Below are 26,275 nucleotides of genomic sequence, written 5' to 3' on the forward strand. Positions count from 1 at the left end.
TTGCAGTAAAAGACCTTCACACTATTTTTTATATGAATTCATATAACATTCCTTAAATGTTGGCAGCATGGTGTTGGGCAATTAAATACCAAGTGATACGGGGACTTAGAAATATCAGTATCATAGTTAGTTAGCTAGAAATAGATAGATCTCCAGCTGCTGTCTATTTATATATGTATTTATTGCTCATTGCTGCTTTATTACCTGGAGCTCTGTTGTCCATATAGCAAGCTTCTAAAGAATATTTCCAGTATTTTGCTTCAGAACATTGGTCATTTCTGACCTCTGAGCTGTATATGTCTTTATAGCCTGTCCATATAACCTGAGCTAATTTTACATGGTCTTTGTTTTTTCCTGTTTGTGGTGGTTCTGTTGATGTACAACTAGGTCATCAATTCTATATAGACGTCTCTGGCATGACTTAGCATGCATTTTCTCATAATTCATTGTCACTCAGCATTGCTACTTCCTACAAGAGCTGCTCTGATTTTAATCGATGGCCCAGTGGGGTTCATTTTGTGTAAATAAACCTTGACCTCCAGAGAAAATGAAAGGTTAGTTCTAAAAGGGAAGAAAAAAATCTGCTTCTATCAGCTGTAATTTTTTTACGTTTGGCAAGAAGTAGCCATAACTCACAGGCTAATTAAACTCAAGCAGCTGTTCTAAATTTCAGTTCCAAAATGATTATACCTTGACTTTTTGAAATCCCCTTTCAAGCCTTTACCTAAGGGGTACAATTTGTATGAGAGAGACTGCAGCCTAGAGTAATTGGAAACATACAAACTACAAAGATCAATTAGAAAATTAGGGTTACTGGCATAATGCCTAAAGGTTAAATGTAGTTACTTTTTACAATTAACTTTTGCACTGAGGTTAAACAAGAAACTCGCCTGATTTTGTTGCAAACGTGTCCAGACCTCTAGAAATTTGATATGACAAAGGGGGCTGGGAAACACGCGAATCTTAGAAGAGCTAACTAAAGGTTACTGAAAATATTGCAATTAAAGTTTGCCCTCGGTGTATAAATCTTAATTGTGTCTCTAAATTGCAAGCTGTGTAAAGCTGCTTGTGGAAGTATCACTTAGCTCAAGTTTTTTAAATTGAGAACTTTTCCTTGAAGAAGACAATACTGCTGGACCCTACATAGGGGGTAGAATCCTATTCAGAAAATAAATTTCATTTCATTCTTCGCTAACTCTAATTCTGCACTTCTTACTTTGGGCAAGGCTACCTGCATATTGGGGAGTATGAGCTATGAGATATGAACTATTAGAGGAAAGGCTTTGGATACTTACTGTCCCAAATTATGATTACCACTATTTTCTGTAATCCTGCTGTGGATTATATTTCATAATTCAGGTTACAATGAATCATTTTCACAGCTCAACTGAGACAAGCAGCAATGGCAGGTATCCCCTTATGGGTTCTTCATTTATTTGTGCACATGTACTTTGGGGCACGGACATCATAGAAGCAAGTTCCTTAGGAGTAAAAGATTTTGATGGTTATAGAATAGCTGGTTCATGTGAGGTTGCATGATTGCTCCCTTAACTTTTAGTCTCAATCTGGCCCTGAAAGATCAGTATTTAAATCATTGTGCTACTAATATTTTCATATTGTGCTGGTGTCATTTAATCACCTTACCTTCAAATTTCTAGGTGAAGGAAAATGGTTCAGAAATATTGACTACTATCGTTTAGATGGTTCAACCACGGCTCAGTCAAGAAAGAAATGGGCTGAAGAATTTAATGATGAAACTAATGTGAGGTAAGATCATTCTATGTAGCTTGTTATTTCCTACCTCTTTTCTTCCTACATCTGTTTTGTACTTATACTAACTTATGAACTCTTTTTAAGATAGTGCAGATACCAAAATATCCTACCAGTGATAGAACTTTAGTTACTTTTAAAGATATTTTACATATGTTTTATACCTGTACTGTTGCCCCTTCTGTGTGTGTGTGTGTGTGTGTGTGTGTGTGTGTGTGTGTGTGTGTGTGTGTGTGTGTGTGTGTGAGAGAGAGAGAGAGAGATTTTATAGGTAAGTTGCCCAGCACTTTGTTACACGATCCTGTTTTCAGTTGCTCATAACTTTGCTGACCTATGTAGTTTAAATTGAAATTTTCTATGTCGCGTGTCTGCCTCTGATTATAGGCAAGTCATGTAAACTAAAACTTTCACAGTGTGTCCCTTCATTTTCTTAGTATCCAACTTGAGACACCTGGGGTTTGATTTGCAGAATTGCATCAGAGGTGAATGGGAATTCTGTTCTGGACATACAAAATGCTATTAAATGCTAATTATGCTGAAATAGTAGGCTCTAGGTATCTCAAAGTGAGCACCCAGAATTAGTTGACAATTTTGCCTTTAGTCTCTGTGCCTCAGCTCCCCCTGTGTAAAAAAATATTGATACTACCGCACCTCATGGGGGTGTTAAACTTCAGTCATGAGATTACATGGTGCCACTATATGGCAGAGTTAAGGAATTTCAGTACCCTAACTATGTATTTTTGTACTTTTAATTTTTTTGTTTTCTTTTATGTTTAACATTAACTCTGAATTTCCTGGGTATATACACCTGGCTTTGGGATAATTGCAAAATCCATATAATGTACATTACCCTACATTACTAATATGTACTCTTAACATTAACTCTATCTTAATGTAATTTTTGTCTGGGAATTTTAGTCTTACCCAGGAGAGAATTTTTTCTCTCTCTCTCTCTGTGTCTCTCTCTCTCTCTCTCTCTCTCTCTGTGTGTGTGTGTGTGTGTGTGTGTGTGTGTGTGTGTGTGTAATTTCAACTATGCATGTGCAAGGCCACTGCACCAACCTGTTAACATTTAAATTAGTAATGTAGTTTGTCTCTGGACACTCTCTCAATACTGGCCCATGTGAATGAATTTTAAAGACAACTATTTACACTAAACATGGAGATGACCAGACTGCAAAAACTAATGAATTAAATAAGGGGTAACACAATAAGCTTTCATATTGATTTTTCTTAACTTTGAGTTAAGTCAGTGAAATAATTAAAAACAACTTTTAGTTTTGACTTGTGAGTTTGACAATGTGTGGTTCCGCCCTTAATGAGGAGAAATGCATTTGATGTTGGGATTTTATTTGAGAAGAAAGGACTTCTGTCATTTTGTTAAAGGTTTCCTATTAAGTTGGTTGATTATAGGGTTTACTCTATGCCACATGCCTTGTCCTTTGATGTGGCATGCATACTATCCCTTGCACATGTTGAATATATTCAGCCAACTTCTGAATGGAACAAATAGGAATCATTCTGTTGCAGCATTGGCCCATTAACCTGACAATAAGTGCATCTCACTAATATTTACTAAATTAGCTCTAAATGAATGAAAAGGTTATCACTTATATCTCCTCAACCCGGTTAGGTTTTCTCCAATAAACAGTTCTCAGTGTAACAGGTATGCTTTGTATTGCATTTTCATAGCTATTTGTGTACAATTTTGAATTTTCATAAATATAAATGTTCTCTTTCTGTAGCACTGTTTCATGGATAATTTAGTTATAGTTGGAAAAGACTATTTTCAGATGCATATAACAGTTTGAATATATTAACTGTTGGCTGATATTTTTCATGATTGTTGACATTGGTTTTTGTGGAGAAATTCTAGTAAAATTCTAGCTAGTTTCGTTTTGTTTTTTCAGGCCCCTTGTTGTGTGTAGATAAGTTTGAAATATAAACTTTAAACCATACTGATTAAACCTGTCCCTCAATTTCTCTGTCAATTTGGTTTTGGTTTTATAATTATATTTCCCTCTTTCTTAAAATTTTTCTTCTTCTGTTGCAATGGAAAGGCTTACACAAACAGGGGGAAGAAGATTGCCTGTACAGTGAAACCAGCTATACCCTAAGTTTTTATCAGATGAATAAAGCAAACTGAAAAACAGATTTTTTTTTTTTCCCCTCTAGTCTAATTTAGAGTCATCTTAAGTTTTATTTGTAACAATAGCAGTTATGGAACCTCTGTCTGAATTTTTTTATTAAATGTTTGAAAATTGCATATCAAATATACAGGAAGCTAACATTTCTGGATCCTGACACTGCCCCAGTCTGAGACATTTGAGCCATGACATGCTTCCTGCAAATATGGGAGGCTGTTCAGATTTGTCAGTGAGGCCATTGAGCGTGACCACTCTCCTTCTGCTTTCATGCCAAAGTCTCTGCCTCAGTTTTGAAAATCTACAGGATCTAGAACACAAATATTCTCTTTTTATCCTCTCTAAGATACATGCACCAGTGGCATCAAAGTTAAAATATATGTCAATACCTGTTGTGGGGGGGTTTTCTTCCCTAGATGGAAAAATAGAAGCCATCCACAGAGGGAACCTTGAAGCTGTTTCAGCAGCCCAATGGGGCTTACAGGGCAACCACATGCTGCAGATGACCTAAAAATCCTTAACTCCCAGAACCATGGTTGATTCAAGTGATATGCTAAGTAGAGTGTTCATAGTGAATAGATCCATGGGACATTAGGAGGCTGGCAACAAGAGCCACTGAAGCTAATGCAGTGACCTGGCATTGACTCTAGCTTAGTTCCTGAATAGCAGATAACTATTCAAAGGAAATCCTTTGTGCCTCAAAATTCTCAGATAGAATTCTGGTTGGTGAGAAATCCAATGAAGTTCAAGAAGGGCTACAGCCTTATATAAGGGCATAAGCTCCTTTTATTCGCCACCCCCTCCTCCCCAAAATACCAGAAAAGAGATGCCAAGTGGAAGTCCAGATCAGAGAATGGGTCCAATCCCTCTTTCCAATCCAAACATTACGTATTAACGCAACTAGAATTACTTCCATCCACAAATTAGTTTAGAGACAGGCTATTCCACTTCTCAGACATCGTTTTAATCAGCATCAGACAGGCGATCGTGCAACATGAATACTTTAGTTACTCTGGACCTTTAAACACCTTCATATCCCCTCTCCATCCTCAAGAAATAGCAAGCACTTTCAAAGTGTTATTCCAGATTTTTCTTAGTATGAAAAAAACTAGAGGAAATCCAGCTCAAGAGAGTAAAAAGGTTATGAAGAAAACAATTCAGAATGGAGACTCTAGCTTTTGCTACCATTGGAATCTCTTCAGAAGACTTTGTGGGCTCAACAGAACCTTATGTGCATTTTCTAATCAGGCCCTATTTTCACCAATTTCTTCATTTTGCCTGCAAAAATCACCAATATTAATAAATAACATTTACCTTTCAATCTGTCCTCTGCTCCTTTGGTATTCACAAAGCCATTTGGTTACACTAACTTACTGAAGGAGTCTAGAGATTTATCTATGACCATTCATTAAAGACAGATTCAGCATAGCATCTTTTTCAGGGACCACAGAGGAAATTACGTTAAGGATCCTCTCTGTACTTCAAGCATAAGAGTTCCTAATAAACTTATCTGTTTTTCAAGAGAATCATCCACCTAGGGAGACCCAATGAGAGCTAGAGTCTTCCTGAAACAGTAGAGATTGAAAAGATCCAGGCACTATTCTGGAAGGTGTCACAGAACCGAAGGTCATCCATCTATCTTTACCTGCATTTATCTTCTATCTGAGGAGTCATCAGTGTTCAAGAGACATGACAGTACATGACAGAGCTTCAGGGATTCCTCTAGAGGCCTGGAAACATTCCCAAGAAGAGATGATGTAAAGGAAAGAAAAGAATGAAAGAAAGTTAATCATTTCCCTGCCATTGCAGGGGCCTTGGGCATGGTGTACCTCAGTCCCTCCTATTCTCTGCCTGTAGCACATAGTAGTCTAGTCTCCTGTGGGCTGTAATACTTCAGTCTAAGTTTGGTTGTTGGGGTTAGTATGGGGGTGCTGGGTGGGGTTGGCAGCCTGTGATATACATCAGGTCAGACTAGATGATCTAGTGGTCACTTCTGACCTTAAACTCTATGGTTCCATGGTGTTAGAAAAACCCATATGATGGCAGGATCCTCCTTCTACTACCCAGTCTCTGAAATCTTATCTACTGATACCAGTATTTCAGATTGCAGAGCACACATGGAGCATCAAAATACAAAGAGGGATAAAAAGGTCAGAGGCAGAAAGGTTCCTGAACAACATCTTGAAAGAGATCTAGATAGAGTTAGGCTGGCTCTTCAGCATTTCTGTGAGTGCTAAGGGAAAGAGAATGTCCTAGTTCAGACAAAAAAAAAGAAACCCCACAACTGTGGCATATATAAATCAGTAGTGGAGTACAAAAGGTTCAAGTCTAAATGCTGAAACAATACAGATTTTTTTTTTTCCTGGACAAAAGCTCAGCTGGCCTTCTGATATCCATAGAGCCAGGTGCACATTTTTGCATCCAGGTGAGACTCAGAGGTGTGGCTTTTCTTCACCAGGGAAGCAGACCACAGATTACTGAGGCCACACTGACTCACAGATAGCTAGACTGGCTTTTTTCCTTCTTCCCCCTCTTTTGCCACTAGAAAGAAAGTGATTTAGTAGATAAGAGGAAACATCTATCATTCTTCTCACTGCAAATTGGCCAAGAAGGTATTTAGACCTAGTGGAAACATTGCAAAAGTCCCTGCTCCATCTTTCCATTAGGCAGGATCTCCTGTTCCAATGTCTGCTCCTGCATTCTGCTCCAGACTGACTGAGCCTAAAACTTTGGCTTTGAGTAGCAAGAACTGAACAAAATGGGATACTTCTCCAAAGTAATATTCTTCTAACCTCATTCAGGCTGTCATATTCTCTGCGTATGCAAGCTTTTGATCAGAATGCCTGTAAGGATGTTAACATACAAAAATCAGCACCAGGAAATCAGGCATTCCAACGCTCTTTGGATTTCTTGCACCGGTGGCCTAGACTTGAATCTTAGACTTCCTTCCATAGTATCTCATGTCTCAGTTTTAAACTATGCCATAAACTCATGCTCATCTAAATATCTGATGTCATCAAAGTAGCTTATAGTAGTATAACGGTCCAAACCAACCATTAGGTGTATCTTTCTTATCTAGAATTGGCCCAGAGTGGTACAAGGTCTTATGAACCATCCGGTGGCCTGAAATGCCCTTTATTTCTTTTCTATGAAAACTTTCTTCTTGGTTGTAACCAGGTTGGCAAGAACAGTCTTGGAAATCTCTTCTTTTAGGAATACGCAACTTCTTACTGTATCTTCCATGATGACAAAGTAGTTATTGGTAATCAAGGTTAACTCTTTCCTAACTCATAGGAAATCATTTTGTCTTCATTTACTTTGAATCTTTGACACCTGAAAGAATATGTACAGCATATGTCAGAACAGCAATTAAAATATTCCTAAGTAGAACTGATCAGTATAGAAAATCATCATCTTTGTTCATTTCCATTTACCCTAAATGTCCAGCCTTGAATGCATCCAAATACTCTGTGGCTAGGTGGATCAAATAATGTATTGCTGAAGCATATTAAGCCACAGATAGACTGATTCCAGAAGAGAGAGAGGAAAAAAAGACTATTCAACTTGTTCCACAATAACATCCTGGTCAGAGTAGAACATCAGCTACCATAGAGGAAATCTGTGAAGCTACCACGTTGTCATCCATGGATACTTTCTTTATCAGTATAGACAGAAAAGTGTCTCTAAACGATGTTGTCTCAAAATAGATTAATACCATTTTAGGCAAGGGGAAACCGTTTGCTTCTGTCCTACTTATGTCTTCCTCTCTCTAATATTTTCTTCCTGCTCACTACATCCCAAATGTCTTGGACTTGGGGAACTTTCAGGATTGAGAATGGAAAATTTACCAAATTACTGCTTTTCTGGGTCTGACCTCTCCCAATGTCCACTTCACTCAAGATGAGTTTTGCAGGTATGTTGATGATGGTCTGTGCAGGGTCCATCTGTTTAGTTAACACAGTTGAATTCGGCATTATGCTTGTTTATGCTTAATTTAATAAGGATTCAGAGTTTCCATAAAGCATTGGAAGTTCATATCTGGAGTAAAGGCAGAAGGGGCATCGCCAAGCCCTGGTGCCTCATGAACTACCTCTGCTCTGATATATCATACATATTGTACATATTAATTTAAGCTCTTTTGTTTCACGAATTTTCCCAAATACACATGTCAACATTCAGATTAATAGCTGTAATGCAGCCAGTTGTATATTTAAAAAGCAATAAATGAAATAAACGTAATTCATGCAGTGTTAAAACTTGGACTTTAAACTGCAGTAATCAGTGACTTTTAAGTTACATTCCCAAAACTCTGCCATTACTTACATGCTAAGTCACAAGTTAAAACTTACGCAGTAATAAAAATATTACATCCTTGCAAAGAGGTACAATTACTGTTGTTAGAACTTAAAGATCCCAGCATTTTGTGTTTTTTTAAAATATCAATCTTAACGTTACATGAGATTTTTTACGTTGTTAATTTTAAATTAATCTTGTGTGATAGTGACATGTAAAGAAACAAAAGTGCATCGTTTTATAAAAGATGTCCTAAAAACGGTTTCATGCCAAGGAATTTTTAAAGTCTGCTTTCCAGATAATAGTTCCAATAACCCCAACCAGCATGTATTCATTTTTAAATGATGGTTTAACTTGGCATAACTAATTTTCTTACATTTGATCCTGAATTCAAGTGTCTGAAGACATTTTTTTTTTCCCCACTCAGAACAATTCTTGGTAACAAATGACTTCTTAAAGTCCCTGACCTGTAGTTCTGACAGCTGGCTAGCAGCTTTGCCCTTTTATTTAGAACATAACGGATGCAATTTTCACAACTTAATGGTTTTAGAAGATTTTGAATCATTATAATTTATGAATAATTCATAATAGGACCCCAGAGGATTTAGATTACAGCATTTCAAAAACTTCAAGGTAAGAGAGGTCAGTTTGTAAAATATTAAATTTCATAATTTTTTGTTGTTCCAGAGGCCGTTTGTTTATTATTTCCACAAAAGCAGGATCCCTTGGAATTAATCTGGTGGCTGCTAATAGAGTGATTATCTTTGATGCCTCTTGGAATCCATCCTATGATATTCAGAGTATCTTCAGGGTTTACCGCTTTGGGCAGAACAAACCTGTGTTTGTGTACAGGTTCTTGGCTCAGGTATGTACGATTTGGATGTTTCTCATTCATCCTTTAAGGCTCAGATCCTGATATCTTATCTGTAAACATGGACCCTTACATCCTCGTGGACTCCTGTTGAAGTCAGTGGGGGGCGACACAGGAAAAGGGGTCCATTAGTGTAGATCAGATAGTTGAATTGGGGCTTAAGATTGTCAAACCATTAGAAAAGAAAAAAATTGTGTATATTATGTCCAGAAGGGTCTATTAAGATCAGTTAGTCTGACCTACTCCATAATACATACCGTAGATTTTCACCCATGATTCCTGCATCAAGTTCCCAGCTTCTGGTTGAGCCAGAGCATATCTTTTAGACATCCAGTCCTGATTTAAAGACTCCCAAGTGATGGAGAATCCACCATATCCATAGGTAATTTGTTCCTATTTTTGTTTAACCTCACTGTTTAAAAATCTGTGCCTTATTTTTAGTCTGAATTTGTCTAGCTCCAGCTTCAAGCCATTGGATCTTGTTCCTTCTGGTAGATTCAAGAGCCGTCTACTACAAGAATTTTTTCCCATTTAGGTAGTTATAGGTCATCTTCAATTCATATCTTAATCTTCTAATTATTTATCTTAATAGCTTGAACTTCTTTAGTCTCTTACTATAAGATAGTTTTTCCAGACCTTAAATCATTCTTGTAGCTTTTATCTGAATCATTTTCAATTTGTCAACATCCTTTTTAAAATTGTGAACACCAGAACTACACATGCAATTCTCATTTAATTTATATAGAATGCCAATACTATATAAGACCCCTCCCTACATCTGCTCTCTCTTCTCCTGCTTATACATTCAAGAGTCACATTTTCTTACCCACCGTATCACACCAGAACTCATGTTCAGTTAAGCCCTGACCCATGTCCCCTAAGTTTTTTTTTTTTTAAAGCTGTCGTTGAATGTAACTCATCTATATTTCTTAGTTAGTGTGATTTTTATTTTTGTTTAACTTAAAATAAGGTGAACAATGCAATAGAATTATCAATTTTTTTCATATTAATCTTTTTAAAACTACAATTTAGGGAGGTTGTGCAAAAGCCAATTTCTTCAAGGAGCTAAAGAAGTTAAAATATATTGATTACTCTAATAAATAGACATGCACCATTAGTTGCATCAGCAGTTCATGTTCCTTTGTGGTGTTTCATTCAGGGACTACATTCATTTTTAAACAATTTAGCAAACTACAGGAGATGTATTGGGCTAAAGTTCTTTAGCTGTTTTAACAAACATTAATGATAGAGTAGTGTTGTTCTTACCATTCCTGTTTTTCTCAGTGACAGAATAACTTGATCCCATTTGTGTGTTTAGATTTATAAAAACAAATATTTGGGGTTTTTTAGGGAACAATGGAGGACAAGATATATGATCGTCAAGTAACGAAGCAGTCACTGTCTTTCCGAGTAGTTGACCAGCAGCAGGTTGAGCGTCACTTTACCATGAATGAGCTTACAGAGCTTTATACCTTTGAGCCAGACTTGCTGGATGACCCTAATTCAGAAAAGAAAAAGAAGAGGGATACACCCATGCTGCCAAAGGTAACATAATTCACAAATCTTTCATAAATCTTTAAGCCTGTTCAAGTAGACAATGCTCTCTTTCTTAGGAGGGAAAGAGTGTTATGAAAAGTTTGGGTTTGTTTACTTCTAAAAGGAAACAAATAAGAGGGGACATGATAAAAGTATATAAAATAATGAATGATATAGAGAAGGTAAATTGATCTTCTTTTCTTCCTGACCCTCAACACAAAAACGAGGGGACCTTCAATTCCTTTAAAAGGTGAGAAATTCACTACCAAAAAAGGGAATACTTTTTCCCGCAACATGTGATTAAACTGTGGCACAGGAAGTCCTTGAGGCCAAGATTCAAAAAGGGATTGGATGTTTACATGGATGTCAGGAATATTTAGAGTTATCACACTGAATGATAAATTTTTAGTGGCTATTAAACCTTGTTCTTCGGGGTTTAAGTCAATCTGTCAGTCTCACAGTAACGTCAAGTAAAGAAAATGTATTATAGCCATAAATGCACAGAGCACTTGTTTTGTTCATTGTTTTCAAAACAGATTTGAAAATAAGGTAAGTGTAAAATAGCTATTGTTTGTAGTAAATGTATTTTTATTAACTGTGATCTTAAATGTAACATTAAATATAGTCTGATAAAGGTTAATTCCTGAGTAACCAACCTATTGTGAAATTAAGTCTTTCACTTAGTATAACAGTCATTTCATACAACTTCACATTTTCCATGTATAAAATAACTTAAGTGGGTCCTTTACTTAGTAAAGTGATCATATTTCTTTCAGTATTATTTGTAAGTTTTATGTAGTTGGCTCTTGGAGAAAATATTTAGGGCTTTTTTAGGTAGTGGGTTCCCCCCCCCCCCAGTTTCAGCTGAAGTAGTATTGAATGGTTTCATAATATTGAAACCAAGTGGACCAAATTTCAGCAGGACCTAGGAACGACCACAAACCCCACCACCAAGTGCAAGACATATTCTTTTGACATTGCATTTGCTAATATTAACATATAAAAAAATACTATTTAATTTTTTTTTATTCCCATGCAATTCCTGAGGAAAGGAAGGGAGAAAGAAAGAAACCATGCATGGTAAAAGCTACTCATTTAACTTAATGTATTTCTGTTAGGCACTGAGGTACTACAGTAATGAAGGCGCTATAAGAACATGAAAAAAATACAGTAGAATAGAAATGATGTCAAAACCATGCAATTAAATTTGTTGTAAGCAATTAAAGAGCAAATGTTCCGAGCATACCTGGATCGATTGGTCTTCAACTGTCGTTAAGACTGCGCCAATCACAACATGTCCGCCATTCTTTTTGCCCTCTTGCCTTTCTTCTCCACGTTCGTCCAAAACGTTTAACAATGTCATCTTCCCATCTTCTTGGAGGCCGACTGGGTGGTCTTTTCTGTTCTCACGGGTACCACTCAGCAATGACTGCAGTCCACCTATTGTCCGTGAGCCGTGCTGTGTGGCCCGCCCATCACATCTTGTTATATCTGCTTTCCACGACAATGTCTTTCACACCGTTGTGTTCTCTGATAATTTTATTTGGGATGCGATCCAGAAGGGAAATTCCCAACATAGCTCGTTTCATTGCCCTTTCAGCTACCAAAAGCCACTGCTCTTCTCTCTTTGTCAGTGCCCACGTTTCACTGCCATACAGCATCTTGTCGATTTTTTCCTTTGAGGACGTCCTTGATGGAATTAAATGCACACCATCCTGCCCAAATCCTTCGGGAGAGTTCTCCGTTTAGATCTTGTGCATATTAACTTCTTGGCCCAAATATATGTACTGTTCCACTTCTTCAATTTCTTCTCCTGTTACCGTTATTCGGGCTTTTCGTAAAACGTCTGATTGCATGTATTTTGTTTTGCAGCGGTTCATCTTCAGGCTAACCTGACAGCTTTTCTTGTCGAGTCTTCGTAGTATGCTCTGCAGTTGGGTGGTGCTTTCGGCAATTTAGTACGATGTCATCCATGAATCTGAGATGATCGTTCTCCATTTATGTTGACACCACTCCTCCAATTGATCTTGTTCATAACCATTTCAAGGCAGGCGGTGAACAGTTTCGCCTTTCTCGATTCAGATGCAGGGGGGAGGGGAGTTTCGAGGAGAGTAATGTCTGTTGTACATCCAGTATTCTCTTCCTTCAACAAACTGATGTACTGCATGTCAATACCCTGCTCTATGAGCGCCTTTAAAATTGTGTTAAACTCGATGCTATCGAAGGCCTTTTCATAGTCGACGAAAGCAATGCTCAGTGGGAGTTCGTATTCCCTCGCTCTTTCTAGGGCTAAGGGTAAATATATGTCGATCGTGCTAAAATTTCTTCGAAACCCTGCCTGCTCTCTCGGCTGTTGTTCATCCAGACACTGCGAGAATCTGTTCATTATCACCTTTGTAAAGAACTTGTAGATGTGAGAGAGCAGGCATATAGGGCAGTAGTTCTTAAGATTTTCTTGATCGCCTCCTTCCAGCTTGATGATATTTTTCCTTCTTCAAGATACCGACTGAACCTTAAAGCGAGGGCCTTCCAAAGTTTTTCACCTCCTGCAGAAATAATTTCTGACGTTATTCCATCTTTGCCTGGAGCTTTTCCCTTCTTCATCTGGTATAGTGCGCTTTCGACTTCACTGACAATTATTGGGGGGACGCATTCTTCTGACTCTTGGAGTGTTGGGAGAGGGATGTTGATTCTTAATTTGAACAGTTCTGTATAGAAGTCCTTGCAGACCTCCTCCATCCCTGCTCTATCGATTACTGTCTCTCCGTCCTTGTTCTTCAGCACTGTTACGCTCAATCTATACTGCATCAATTCCTGCTTGCATGTCTTGAGGCTCTTGCCTAATTCAGCTGTTTTGAGGAGCTTTTCTTTCCGGAAGTTCTCAGTCATCCTTCAGTTTTCGCCATATAAGCTTGCACAGAATACAGGTACTCGAGGTTGTTATCCGAGCTCCTTTTCATATTTTTCTGCTTCTCCAACAAGCTTTTCGTTTCATTTGAGATTCTTCCCTTCGCCGCCTTCAGCTTTTCAATTTCAGCTGCTTTTATGCAATGTCTCAGCTTGTCAGCAAAGATGCTGTAGTCCTCAGCACACTTTTCCATCTGGCTCCAGTCAAACCCAGAAACTCCGAGCATACATGTGAGGAAAATACAGATATTTCTAAATGACTTGGTTGCTACTGTATTTAATTGATTGTAAACTGCCCGGGTGGAGGGGGGAGAATGCTTTTCTCCTGTTTTATTGTGACCATGTTTCTTTTTCAGTGAAAGATGGCATGTTCTCCATTTTAAAGATAATCTATTTTTAGATTAACAATAATGAATCATATTCTAGTAAACACCAGACTGGTTTTCCTTGAATTGTTAGGCCAGACACTATATTTTTTTAGATGGATTTTTACTAGACCACCTAGAGTGCCAGGCAGCTGTCAGAGGGATTTAGGAGATGTTAGCCTAGTTCAGAGCCCCTATAGCGTGGTCATTTTTAAAACACTTGAAAACAAACTTTATCAACTCTATCTAAACCCTTCTTATTATGAAGTTTTTCAATTCAAGCAGTAAGTCATAGATCATTTTCTTAATAGTGGTTTTATTGTTACTTTGTCAGTGAATTAAATCCTCTATTTTTCATCAGTTTAGAATTAACATATGCTTTAAAAGAAATTATTTTTCAAGTTAATATATTATGCTATTTTTATTATTTTATTTACTGTATGTTGATAGCTCCCCAAAGAATAATTGATGCATCTCAGGATATTTGTATATTCCTAACAATAGTTCTTCATAATATATCAAAATGCCTCTTCAGTAAAATTTGGAGTGTTTTTGGTCGTCATGAAATAATCTGATTATGCTTAGTGATTTTGGAATGTTGAGCAAACCATCTTCTGTAGTAATTGTACTCTGAAAGTTATGTATTTTCTAATGTACAATTTTAGTAATGCTCACAACATTCTATCTAGTTGTGAATATTAAAATACCACTAAGGAGTTAAATGTTGGAAATAAATTCCAAAAATATAGATTTGTTTAAATTAAAAGTCCGTATCATTAGAACGAATATCTTGACATAGAGACATGAGTGTAGAAAAAAGACAGATAAACGAGTTGACAAACTGATATTATAATACTTCATCTTCAGAACAAATTTGCAAACATCAACTAAATTCCTCATCCCATTGAAGTGATAGGCAAGTTGTGAAGAGACAGACTGAACATGAAGTTAAGTTATCCACCTTGACACAAAAGGTAAAAATTACCCATTCAGCATATGGGATGGGGAACTAGAGACATCTTATAAATCTATTTAAAAGAAAGTTGTACTGATTTAACTCAGCACAAGAATTTAAACATTCATTTGTTGAAAAACACTTAATTTCAAATATTGGTTTAGGTTTTTTAATTTATTTTATATGTGAGTGGATTGCTGGCTGGGGCAGTCTTTCTTGAGAGCAAACAGTCTTCAGGGCTGGTTTTAATATTCAGAACAATTTGTGTCAACATTTAGTTTTAAATATTAAACTTCACACATTAGTTATCTTTCTATCATCCAGATAGAGACAGATGGGCCAGAGAGTGAATTCATGCTCATACACAAGTCACCTTGCTAGAAAAAAGAAAATCTCTGTATATTGTAATTCTGCTTGGCTGTTCCTTGGTTCTCTTTCCAGTCCAGTTGCCAGTCTGGTGTTCTTTTAAGGATGTGCACTTCATTATATGCTATGTACAAACTTCTAAGTATTTGTAACTTTTCACTGGAAAGGCTATAAATTATCAGTTATCTCCTCGTTTTAGCAGCTTCTACATTTGGCTTGCACAGAATAATTTCTTGTGTGCTGTTTCCTGTACCCTCACAACACTAACTGAGAATACTGGTTATCTGTTAACTCATAAGGGGTCTTTCCTTTCTCTTTCCTTTTCTCCCTCCTCCCCAACTAGATTTTTGGGTATGATAGTTTAATATCCAGTCATGTGAGGTGCTGAGCACTCTCAGCTCCTACTGAAGTTGGGAATTAAGGGTGCTCAGAACCTCCCTGGGGATACTCATTGCCTTGCACAATGGGCACAAACTTGCATAAATCATGAATCTGTCAAAGGAGGTATATAATTTTTAATGTATGTTTTCAAACAGCACAGTGTGGCATAGATCAGCAGTTCTCAACCAGGGGCCCAGGGTCCCCTGGGGTGCTGCAAGCAGGTTTCAGGGGATCTGCCAAGCAAGGCCAGTGTTAGATTCAGGGCAGAAAGCTAAAGCCCCAGGCCTTGAGCCTTGTCAACTAGGGCTGAAGCCGAAGCCTGAGCAACTTAGCTTTGTGGAACTTCCTGTGACATGGGGCCCCAAGCAATTGCCCTGGTTGCTACCCCCTAACCTCGGCCCTGGCTTTTATAGGCAGAAAAACAGTTGTTGAGGCACAGGTGGGGCAGGAGTTTTTATAGCATGTTGGGGGGAGGGGCGGGCTCAGAGAGAAAAAGGTTGGGATCCTCTGGCATAGATGACACCCAGTGTCTCTTTGCATCATGGGCCAGTTTATGCTGAAACCTTACAAACCTGTTTTAAAATGTGAGGTTTTGAGGAATATAAACCTTTTTTTTTTTTTTAAAATCAGTTTTTGTGAAAGTCCTTCTTAAAGAGCAACTTGTGTATATTTCCATGATTTCCCAATTGTATATTTTTTCAAGTACAATTAATTTGACACTTATTTCAAAATTAAACACAAAAAAGAAAAATTACTCTGAACATGGAGCCAGGCATTTTTCTGTCCATAAATTAGGGCAGAATCAAATTCCATCTCCATTAGATTCAGTGGGAGAAATTGGGCAGTTTGCTACTTTTAGTTACTTTGGATTCTGCAATAATTTTTTCTATAGCTTTGTTTTCTGTCTTAACTTTGTTTTTGTTTTTTTTCCATAATCAGATGATCTTTTTTCTCCAAAACCAGCTATTTCCTTACACTCCTCTGCTTAATCTTTCTCACAAGTGCCAGGTTCCTTGCCTGAATGTTGCATTATTCTCATAGCTTTCCTCAACCACTCCTCCTCTTCCCACCCACGAACAGTCTATATTTTGCTCTTCCAAAATCAGCAGCCACACTCCCCAAAACCATTACTGTAGAGTCAGTGAGTAACTGGAAGTAGCTATAAATTTATGATGAGTAGAATTTTGGGACTTAGTCAAGCAGCCTAGCACTGGAGAGGGCGAGGAGGATTGGCCAGAGGTGTGCAATGAAAGAAGACTGTTTTTGCAGGACCATCAGATATGGGCGTGCAAATTACTTGTCATCTCTTGAAACTCCTGGATACTATCTGCCTACAAAAAATATATAGTTAAAGAAAACAAAACTACACATAGGAGAAAAAAAATCACTTAAGATTCCAACTGACCTAAAAAATATTGTTTTCTCTCATTAAAATTAATGGAGAGTGATTTCGTTCCTGTCCTACTTTGCCATCACAAGTTGGCAACCTCTTTTGATATTTGTGACTGGTTCTAACAGCAATCAGAATATTCCAGCTTCATCAGGTATTTCTCAGGTACAGTTTTATATTAGGGGATTGTATATGTGAAATATTTTTCATTCTCTCCCCCCCCCCCCCCCAGCCCCCATTTACTATGGAAAAAATTGAAGATGAATCCCTGGAGTTTTACTTTAATTCCTTTGGCTTCAGTTCACCTTGCTTTTTTTAGCTGTATTTATTTCTTCACTGTAAATTTGATTAATTCTTTTTTGGTTCCATCCTTTCCAGCACTGAGTTATTTTACCTACAAATCCTTGAGTAGTCCAATAACCATTTTGACTGCTTCTTGATCCATACATTTTACATATAAATGTCATTGTTGATTGTGTCTTACTTATGGCTGTTACTTATTTTATTTCTTTTGAATTATACCTTATTTTAAAAAGTGTCTATCTCAGGCTCTAGGCGTCTTTAACATAAAGACAAACATCAACATAAATCTATACAAAAGTAGCATAGGATGCACCAGCCTTCTTCCACACTACTGGTTTCAGTCCTAATAACTATGGTTCCTACTTACTGTAATTTCACCAGTTTTCCTTCTAATATCTGTGATTTTTGGTGTTCTGTGAATTTATGACTATTCATGAGAAACAAGAGGAAGTCTAAGGAAAGGGTTAGCCCATTACTCATTAAGGAGGGAAAGGCAGTAACAGAAAATTCAGCAATGGCCGGAGTCTTAAATGCCATTTTTTGTTTCAGTTTTCACTTAAAAGTTTAGCAGTTATCAGATGACTAACAAACGTCCATGAAAATTGGGTTGGATCGGAGGCTAAAATAGGGAAAGAACAAGTTAAGAATTACTTTGACAAGCTAGATGTCAAATCGACAGGGCCTGATGAAATACATCCTAGAATGCTTAAGGAACTGGCTGAAGAAATCTCTGAGGCGTTAGATTTTTGAGAATGCATGGAGGAGAGGAGAGGTCCCATCAGCTGAAAAGGACAAATATAGAGCCTGCCTATAAAAAGGGAAATAAAGACAACCCAGGGAATTATAGGCCAGTCAGCTAACTTTGGTACCAAGAAAGATAATGGAGCAAATAAACAATCAATTTGAAAGCACCTAGAAGATAATAAGATAAGTAACAGTCAACATGGATTTGTCAAGAACAAATCATGTCAAACCAACCTAATATCCTCCTTTGACAGGGTAACAAGTCTTGTGGATGGGGGGAAGGAGTAGATGTGATATTTCTCAACTTTATTTAGTAAGACTTTTGTTACAATCTCACACAACCTTCTCATAAGCAAACTAGGAAAATACAGCCTAAACGAACCAACTATAAGATGGGTGCACAACTGATTGGAAAACCATAATCAGAGTAAATATCAATGGTTCACAGTTAATCAGGAGGGCACATTGAGTGAGGTCCTGCAAGGATCTGTCCTGGGTTTGGTTCTATTCAGTATCTTCATAAGTGATTTTGATAATGGCAGAGAGTGTACACTTATAAAATTTGCGGATGATACCAAGCTGGGAGGAGTTTCAAGTGCTTTGGAGGACAGGATAAGAATTTGAAATGATTTTGACAAACAGAAGAAATTGTCTGAAATAAATAGGTTGAAATTCCATAAGGTCAGATGCAAAGTACTACATTTAGGAAGGAATAATAATTTCACAAATACAAAATGGGATATGACTGCCTAGGAAGGAGTACTGCCGAAAAGGAGCTGGGGGCTGTAATGGATCACAAACTAACTATGAGTCAACAGTGCAATACTGTTGCAAAAAAAATTAACATTAATCTGGGATGTATCACCAGGAGTGTTGTAAGCAAGACACGAGAAGTAATTATTCCCCTCTACTCAGCAGACCTCAACTGGAGTATTGTGTCCAGTTCTGGGCAGTACATTTGGGAAAGATGTGGACAAATTGAGAAAAGTCCAGAGGAGAGCAACAAAAATGATAAGTCTAGAAAGCACAACCCACGGGAGAAGATTGAAAAAATCGTTTGTTTAGTCTGGAGAAGAGAAGGGGGTGAGAGGGTGGGACACATAAAAGATAGTTATAGAGAGGAGCGTGATAAATTGTTCTCTTTATCCGCTGAGGACAGGAGAGGAAGTAATGGGCTTAATGGCAGCAAGGGAGATTTAGGTTACACATTAGGAAAAATGTCCTAACAGTAAGGGTAGTTAAGCACTGGAACAAATTACCTAAGGAGGTTGTGGAATCTTTGTCATTGGAGGTTTTTAAGAACAGGTTAGACCAATAGTGGGCAACCCGCAGCCCATCAGGGTAGTCCACTGGTGGGGCCATGAGACCGTTTGTTTACGTTGACTGTCCGCAGGCGCAGCCACTGGGACCTAAGGGCGACCGTGGCTGTGGACAGTCAATATAAACAAACTGTCTCGTGGCCCATCAGGGTAATCTGATGGGCCGCAGGCAGGCTGCAGGTTGCCCTTCCCAAACCTACATTTTTGTGATTCTTTGATTCTTTCTTTAATAGTTTGAATTCAGGTAGTTTAATAGCATTAGAGTTTCTCTGTTACCTTCCTGCTATATTGGTGTTTTCCTTATTTCAGTGTAATTTTAATAGCAGTGCCTATTTCTGGCTTTATAATTGTAATACCTGCAATATTAACAATAAGACAAATTCAGTATCTGGTTCATACTTGGTTCTTTTGCAAAAATCAAAACAGAAGTAAGAGTCATCTAACATTAATTATATTTAGGAAAACATTTTATTATAATATTCATGAATTGCACAGTAATCAGAGAGGAAAATCTTGGTCAAAGTCATGTTGCATAATTAGATAGTTTGTTCCTGATAAATTTAGCATACACAATCTGATCTCTACAGCCTTTAGTAGGGAACAAAGGCTAGTAAAACCTATTACAAATGTTTACCTGCATTTCTTCTTTTTGACACTGAACTGCCTATACCTTTCTTACAAAGACAGAACTGTTCCTTTGTAATTATCAGAAAAGCAAGATAGGCATTTAAGCTAACGTGAGGCTTTAGTTTTGTTTTTTACAAGTTTGGGGTATAATTTTCCCCCTTGTGTTCAGGCCCCTTCAGCTTTTATTTCTTCAAAGCATAGTTTGCTGCACAATGATGTCATTGTGCAATTTTATTACCATGCAGATGGTAAGATAAGGAACTTTTGCCTCTGTAATCCTTGGCATTGGCAAGAAATGCACCACAGTAATCATGCAAATGTACTAGAAGCAATATGTGGAACTACAGCTAGAATCTAGAAAAACACCCCTCCAAACCCCAATACATGAACAAATGTTGAAAACATGGATTTTGAAATTTAAGTGAATATATAGTCAAACCCTTAAGGCTAGTTCTTTAAAGGGGGTAGATTGTGAATTGGGTGATGTATTTTCTCTTCCATCTTTCTCTACAGCCATCAAAATGTAGATTAGCCATCTTTCTCTAAGGTCTCCTCATGAAAAGGTTACTTGCTAGTTGAGTGCAGACCCAGCACACTTTTGACTTCATTAAAGCCCAATAGCAGGGCTTTTCCAGCTCTGCTAGGAGGAGTTGCATACATTAGGAAGGAATTGTTGAAGACTCCATAGTTAAATTGAGTCTAGACTTCCTAGACTTATCTCTACCACCTATAATTTATGATTTGAGCAGTTGATTTGTTTGTAAATTCTTTTGCTTTAAATATGTTAGGATTCTTCAGGTGCTTTTGGAAATTTTATAATTAAAGACTTTGTATAGGTTAGATAAACAAAAATTGCCTGTTTTCTAATATTCTTAGTGTCTGTAAATTTTTGGCTTGTTTTCTTAGTGCTCTAAATTTGAGATGTATATCTTCACACACATACAGTTTCCTTATAAAGAATAATTTGTGGAGGAAAAAATATTCTAATTATGTGCCAGATCCACATGGCAAAAAAGCAGGAGTATATAAATTTGCCTGGGAGTTAGCAAAATTAATCTGTATATAGCTAACAGTTACATTTTTAAACATCATGCCATGTAAAATTTTACTGGTAGTTAAATACATCTGTGTTTACTGTTTTCACCATAATGGGCTTTTACAATATCTCATTACTCGGGTGTTGAATTTTAAGAGATCGTCAATAATAAAAACACAAAACATCAGAGTTACAAGGAATGTTTTAATGTCAGATTTTCTAATATAACAATATTGCTTCCAAATAAAGAGCAATATCTGGGGACATTATGGGTGTAGTGGTAAGAGGGCCTGAGACATAAGCCCTAGTATCAGAGGCCTGGTATGAGGCCTGGGCTAAAGTAGTGGTCAAAGATTTGCTGATATAAACCAAAGTCCTGCTGTGAGCTAGGCAGGGCCTGCACGTAGAATCTGGCAAAAACAGGGCTGATATTGCAAAAACACATTCCTAAGAGGTGCTAGGCACAAAGCATGCACATAAATACATTCCAGAAGGGTGGTACCAGAGCACCTCGATACCAATACATTCCCCAAAGGTAACAAAAACACATTGATCCATTTTAAAAACAAGGTCCGGATAACAACATGATGGATAGAAATGTTTTAATCTAACCAACAGGCACAAGGTAGTGGGTGGTGGTTAGCTACGTCAGAGAGTGGTCTCTAGGTACATCAGAGAGCAGTAACTAGCCACGTCAAGGGGGCAACACATAACTTGTTTGTATGTGTGTATAAAAATGTATCTCAGAGGAAGTGTCTTTGTCTGGCCGAGGGGAAAATGGAAAGTCCTGCCATTCACTGAGCTGGTCCATTATCTTGAGCATACATGTGTTAGCGTACCTGTAACCATTGAGCACCATGCTTCATTGGCAATAAACCTGACCAAGTTCCTTCGCTGAAAACTGAATCTGTGAATTTATTGGGCAGGTCAGTCAAAATCTGCTGTCTGCGCAGAGCTGGGACACCATGTTAAAAGAACACATGCAGCTGAACATCTATCAACAATGGGGATTTTTACGCTGCTTTAAAAAAAAGGGGGGGAGAGGGGGGACCCATGCCAGCAACTCTCAGAACCTGAGTCAAGTGATTGGGGCTCACACTACAGAGCTAAAATTAGCAGTGTAGACATTTGGGCTCGGGCTGGAGCCTGGACTCTGAAACCCGCTGAGGGGGATGTTCCTCAGAGCCCAGGCTCCGGCGCAAGCCTGATCATCTACATTGATATTTTTAGCCCTGTAGCTCGAGCCTGAGTCAGTTGACCCTGACTATAAGACTCGCTGTGGGTCTTATTTTCAGTGTACACATCCTCTATTGTGAAAAATTTTATCATTATTTAGATTACGTAAAAATGAAGAAAAATCACAAAACTTTCACAAAGGCAAGACAGTAGTACTTTTAATCAAATATTGAACGGGGGAAAAGCCACCTTACAGATTTCTGTATTGATGGATATCAAGGCATATGTCATAACTTGTGCACGTTTTTAGCCTTCTCACTAAACAAAAGCAATGACGCTTACAAGTTGAAGTATAACCACTGCTTATAGGCATATACTTGGCATTGGAAATATTTATGCAAAATTTGCATATATAACATCTATGTTTCCTTAACATAGCTAGCAACATTTACATGATACAAAGGTTAACTGGAAGGAGGTGGAAATTTGTTTCTAAAATTTTAGTCTTTGGGATTCTTTTTTAAGAAATCATCCAAGTGATTGTGTAATTTGAATTGTTTTAAAAATTCAGCTGGTTTCAATTTCATGAGATCTACATGTGTAATCCAAAAACGTATTGCTCCTATAAAAGTCATAGAAACACAGGGCAAAAACTTAGTTGAGCTATAGTTATGGTTGCAAAGTGCTACTAGAAAAAGGACATTCACTCAGAGCCTCATTTTACCACCCTTAATCACGTAAGGGTTTGAAGGCTCAGATCCTTGGTATGAAATATAATAAAGAAAGATTGGAGGTAGATGTCACTACAGGGAGAATGTTAAGATAATTGCCCAGAACATAAATTTTCAGTTCACTGGTGTGTGCAAATAAATAGTGTGGTGAGCATGGTATTACTGCTTATTTAGGTAAGGCTGCTTATTTACTTAAGGCTGGATTTTTAAAGGTATTTAGACTGTTAATGCCCATTAACTTTGCTTTTTAAAAATATGATTATACTGATACATCTTTTTGATTAGCACTTAACAGTACTGACCTAACTGTTGCATAACAATTTGTGTTTGTTTTGGAATAAAGATGGCATGACTGCTAGATCTTTCACTGTATTTTGTTTATGATGATGTATGTACGCTAGTGATTGTGTGACTCTTGTCACCTTCAAAAGAGTTAACATGTAGCTACTATGCAATTTTTTGGTGGACTATATTCTTCTTCAGTCCCCATCAGTACTACCTTTTTATCACACAGATAGGCTGCTGTTGTGGTCTAATATGTTTTCCAAGGAATGCGTACGTTGACTCTTCAGTACTCCTAGTCAGCTTGAATATTGAGAATCTGGTTCTCTGTAAGGCAGAGCACTATTGCTAGGATTTTAATTTAACACTAGTTGCTGAAAGCCCTGGCTGTCACAGAGGTATAATTCATAAATTCATGTGTTTAAAAAAAAAAAAAGGCTAAAAATGGAGCTTTTATTTCTGTGCGCTGTGTTTGTAGTGAGCAGTGTTGCTGTTTGTACACAGAGCTGCCTCTTGGATGGAGGCACAGCCACCTCTTGCCTCACATGGCTGATACTCCCATCTTTCCTGATCAACTGTCATATTCCAACCTCCACAAAACTCTCACATTCCGTCTCATTCTCACAGCATGCATTGATGATTGAACCTGGTGATATTCTAAACAAAAAGAGCTCTCAACCATGCTTGTAGCTGTGTCCATCACTTTACACCAGTGGTCCCCAAACTTTTGACCTCACGCCCCACCTCTTACCCCTGTCCGTGTCCCGTCAATCCCTCCCATGCTCTCCCCCTTCCCCCAGGGAGCGGGGCCACGGCTCCAGGAGGGCGGGATGCGGACAGTGGTAAAGGGGCTGAGGCTGGTTCCACAGCTGGGGACGGGGCCAGGAGTGGAGCCGGCACGTGTGGCCAGGGACAGGAGCGGAGCAGGGTGGAGCCCTCCACCCCCCACTCCCCTCGTGTGGACTGGCTCGGGCCCTAGCTGTGCCCTCCTGGGAGAGCGGGGGCACATCCCACAGTTTGGGGACCTTTGCTTTACACTGACTCAGTTGACATTTGTGGCTTCAGAGTGACACAGAAAATAACGTTGTTGGAATCTTGTTATATAGATACTAGTTTATTTTTTAACAGTGCTATTACAGGTCTGTTGCATCTTACGCGCATTTAACATGCGCAATTTCAGCTTTACGCTGTCGGCAAAATACAAGAAAAGGAACCATGAGGAAGACAGATTCAGTTCTTGATTTTTGTGTTTAAAAGGCTATTTTTATATTTAAAAAGTTTTGTATAAAAGTACACAAAAATTATTAAATTAGCCTTAACTTTCACTGATTAAAAGCAAATTTTTATTAATCCACTATCTCTGCATCTTTGCAAAAATACTGTATTAAAAATTATCTCTGTCAGTCCAAGAAAAGCGTACCAGGTACACTGTGGCTGATTAATCAGTGGCTCAAATTTAGATGATGTAAGTATAGAAATAATTACTGTATATGCAGTGGGCTTTGTGTAGATTTCTGTTAGGCTGGTGACTAGTTATCTAATCCAGATTGAAGTTTTGGGCACTTCAAAGCGTTTTTAGTTTTGTAGAACAGCAGATTAAAAGGTTAGAAGGCACACTGGAGCTATTACCTTTCCTTGAGAGAGTTTAAACAGAACTTTCTCAGTTAACATCTGAAATATAATAAAAAATATAGTAATGTTTTGCTTTGCGTTGGGCTTTTTAGCAATGGAGGTGGGTGCTTTAAATAAATTGACTTATGAGTACTATTATAGTATTTTTAAATAGATTCTCTCAAATTTTTACACTGAACTCCCACAGGATTATGTGCTGGGGGAAAGATTTAGCGCAGCAATTCTCAACCGGGGGTCCACGCCCCCCTTTGGGCCGCAAGCCCTTTTACAGGGGCCCTGGGGCTGAAGCCCCGAGCCCCAGCATGTCCCGCGGGGCTGAAGCGCCAGCTACCTCCACCCTGAGCTACCCTCTTGCCCGTACACAGCCCCTAATTGCCCCCTGCCTGCACCCTGAGCAGTTTCCAAACTTTTTGAGCTGAGCCCCTCCCCCCTTTGAGTTATAATTTTTGGTTGTGTGCCCCTCCCAACCGAGACAGGCCGGATGGTCTTCTGAGATGAGTCGGGGGATGGAGGTGGTGCTCCCTCCCCGGACCCTGCTGTGCGGAGCTGCCCCAAGCCCTGCCGGGCCCTGCCCCCCTCCCCAAATAGAAGTCAAACTATGTCATAGCATGTTGGGTCAGGGGGTGGGGGGAATCAGAAAGAAAAAGGTTGAGAACCCCTGATTTAGCGCATATTAAAGTAACTGTAAAAAGATTTTTCCCCAGTTGTTTTGGCTTTTTCATTTTGTAACAGATATGTTCAAAGTGACAAGTTCAAATAGTTGTCACTTCACTGCTTACAGCCACTGGCACTAGACTCCCCAAAGAGGTGATGCTGGAGCAGACCAAAGGCCAGGTGGGGAGAGGTACTCTAGAGGCAGCGTGTCTGCCTCAGATACAGTGCTCCAGAAGCATCCAGTAGTGTGTACTCTGTCATTTATTCCTGTTGTTGTCTCAAGTCCCGAATGCCATCAGCAGCACCCCCCAATCAGCAAAAGCAAGCAATGCATTAATGCAGATGTAGTCCATTATTTTTTGTCAAGATATAGTCAAGGTCCAGACTGCAAAGAAAATAATAAAAAATGATTAGAGTAAGTATATAAAAAGATTTTGGGGTCTGTTCAAAAGCATCTGGCAGTCTGGATTTGGCCCCTGGATTTCCACCTCATTGACTACTCCTGCCTTAATGCCATAGTATTTATGTTATTAAATGTAGGATTGGCTGCATTGGGCATTGTATCTCATTAGCAGTCGTTTGCAATATGTAAGCGTTAATCGTCTGGGATTTAGCAAGTGTTTGCTTTTTCATTGTCGTCTAAGAGGAGAAAATTTGTGACTGCTTAAAAAGCTGCTAACTCCAGTATAGTAAATTTCTCTGCTTCTTTTCTACAAGTCACTGAATTGGTTGAGAAAAAGTATTTATTTTATGACTCAGTATATAAGTTGTGTGCCTTCCTGGATTAGTGTTC

At 38.3% G+C, this 26,275-nt stretch overlaps 1 protein-coding gene across 3 annotated transcripts in view; it reads left to right on the top strand.

Annotated features, from left to right (window-relative positions):
- Nucleotides 1–26,275, top strand: part of ATRX (ATRX chromatin remodeler) — a 135,159-nt gene that overhangs the window by 99,400 nt on the left and 9,484 nt on the right. For all 3 annotated transcript variants that reach the window (XM_054040410.1, XM_054040412.1, XM_054040411.1), the window contains 3 exons: nucleotides 1,659–1,767; nucleotides 8,895–9,072; nucleotides 10,429–10,623. In XM_054040410.1, the coding sequence (XP_053896385.1) occupies nucleotides 1,659–1,767; nucleotides 8,895–9,072; nucleotides 10,429–10,623 (482 nt within the window). The remainder of the gene's footprint in view (nucleotides 1–1,658; nucleotides 1,768–8,894; nucleotides 9,073–10,428; nucleotides 10,624–26,275) is intronic.

Source organism: Malaclemys terrapin, chromosome 9 (assembly GCF_027887155.1).
Source record: "Malaclemys terrapin pileata isolate rMalTer1 chromosome 9, rMalTer1.hap1, whole genome shotgun sequence".
In the NCBI taxonomy this organism is placed as follows: domain Eukaryota; kingdom Metazoa; phylum Chordata; order Testudines; family Emydidae; genus Malaclemys; species Malaclemys terrapin.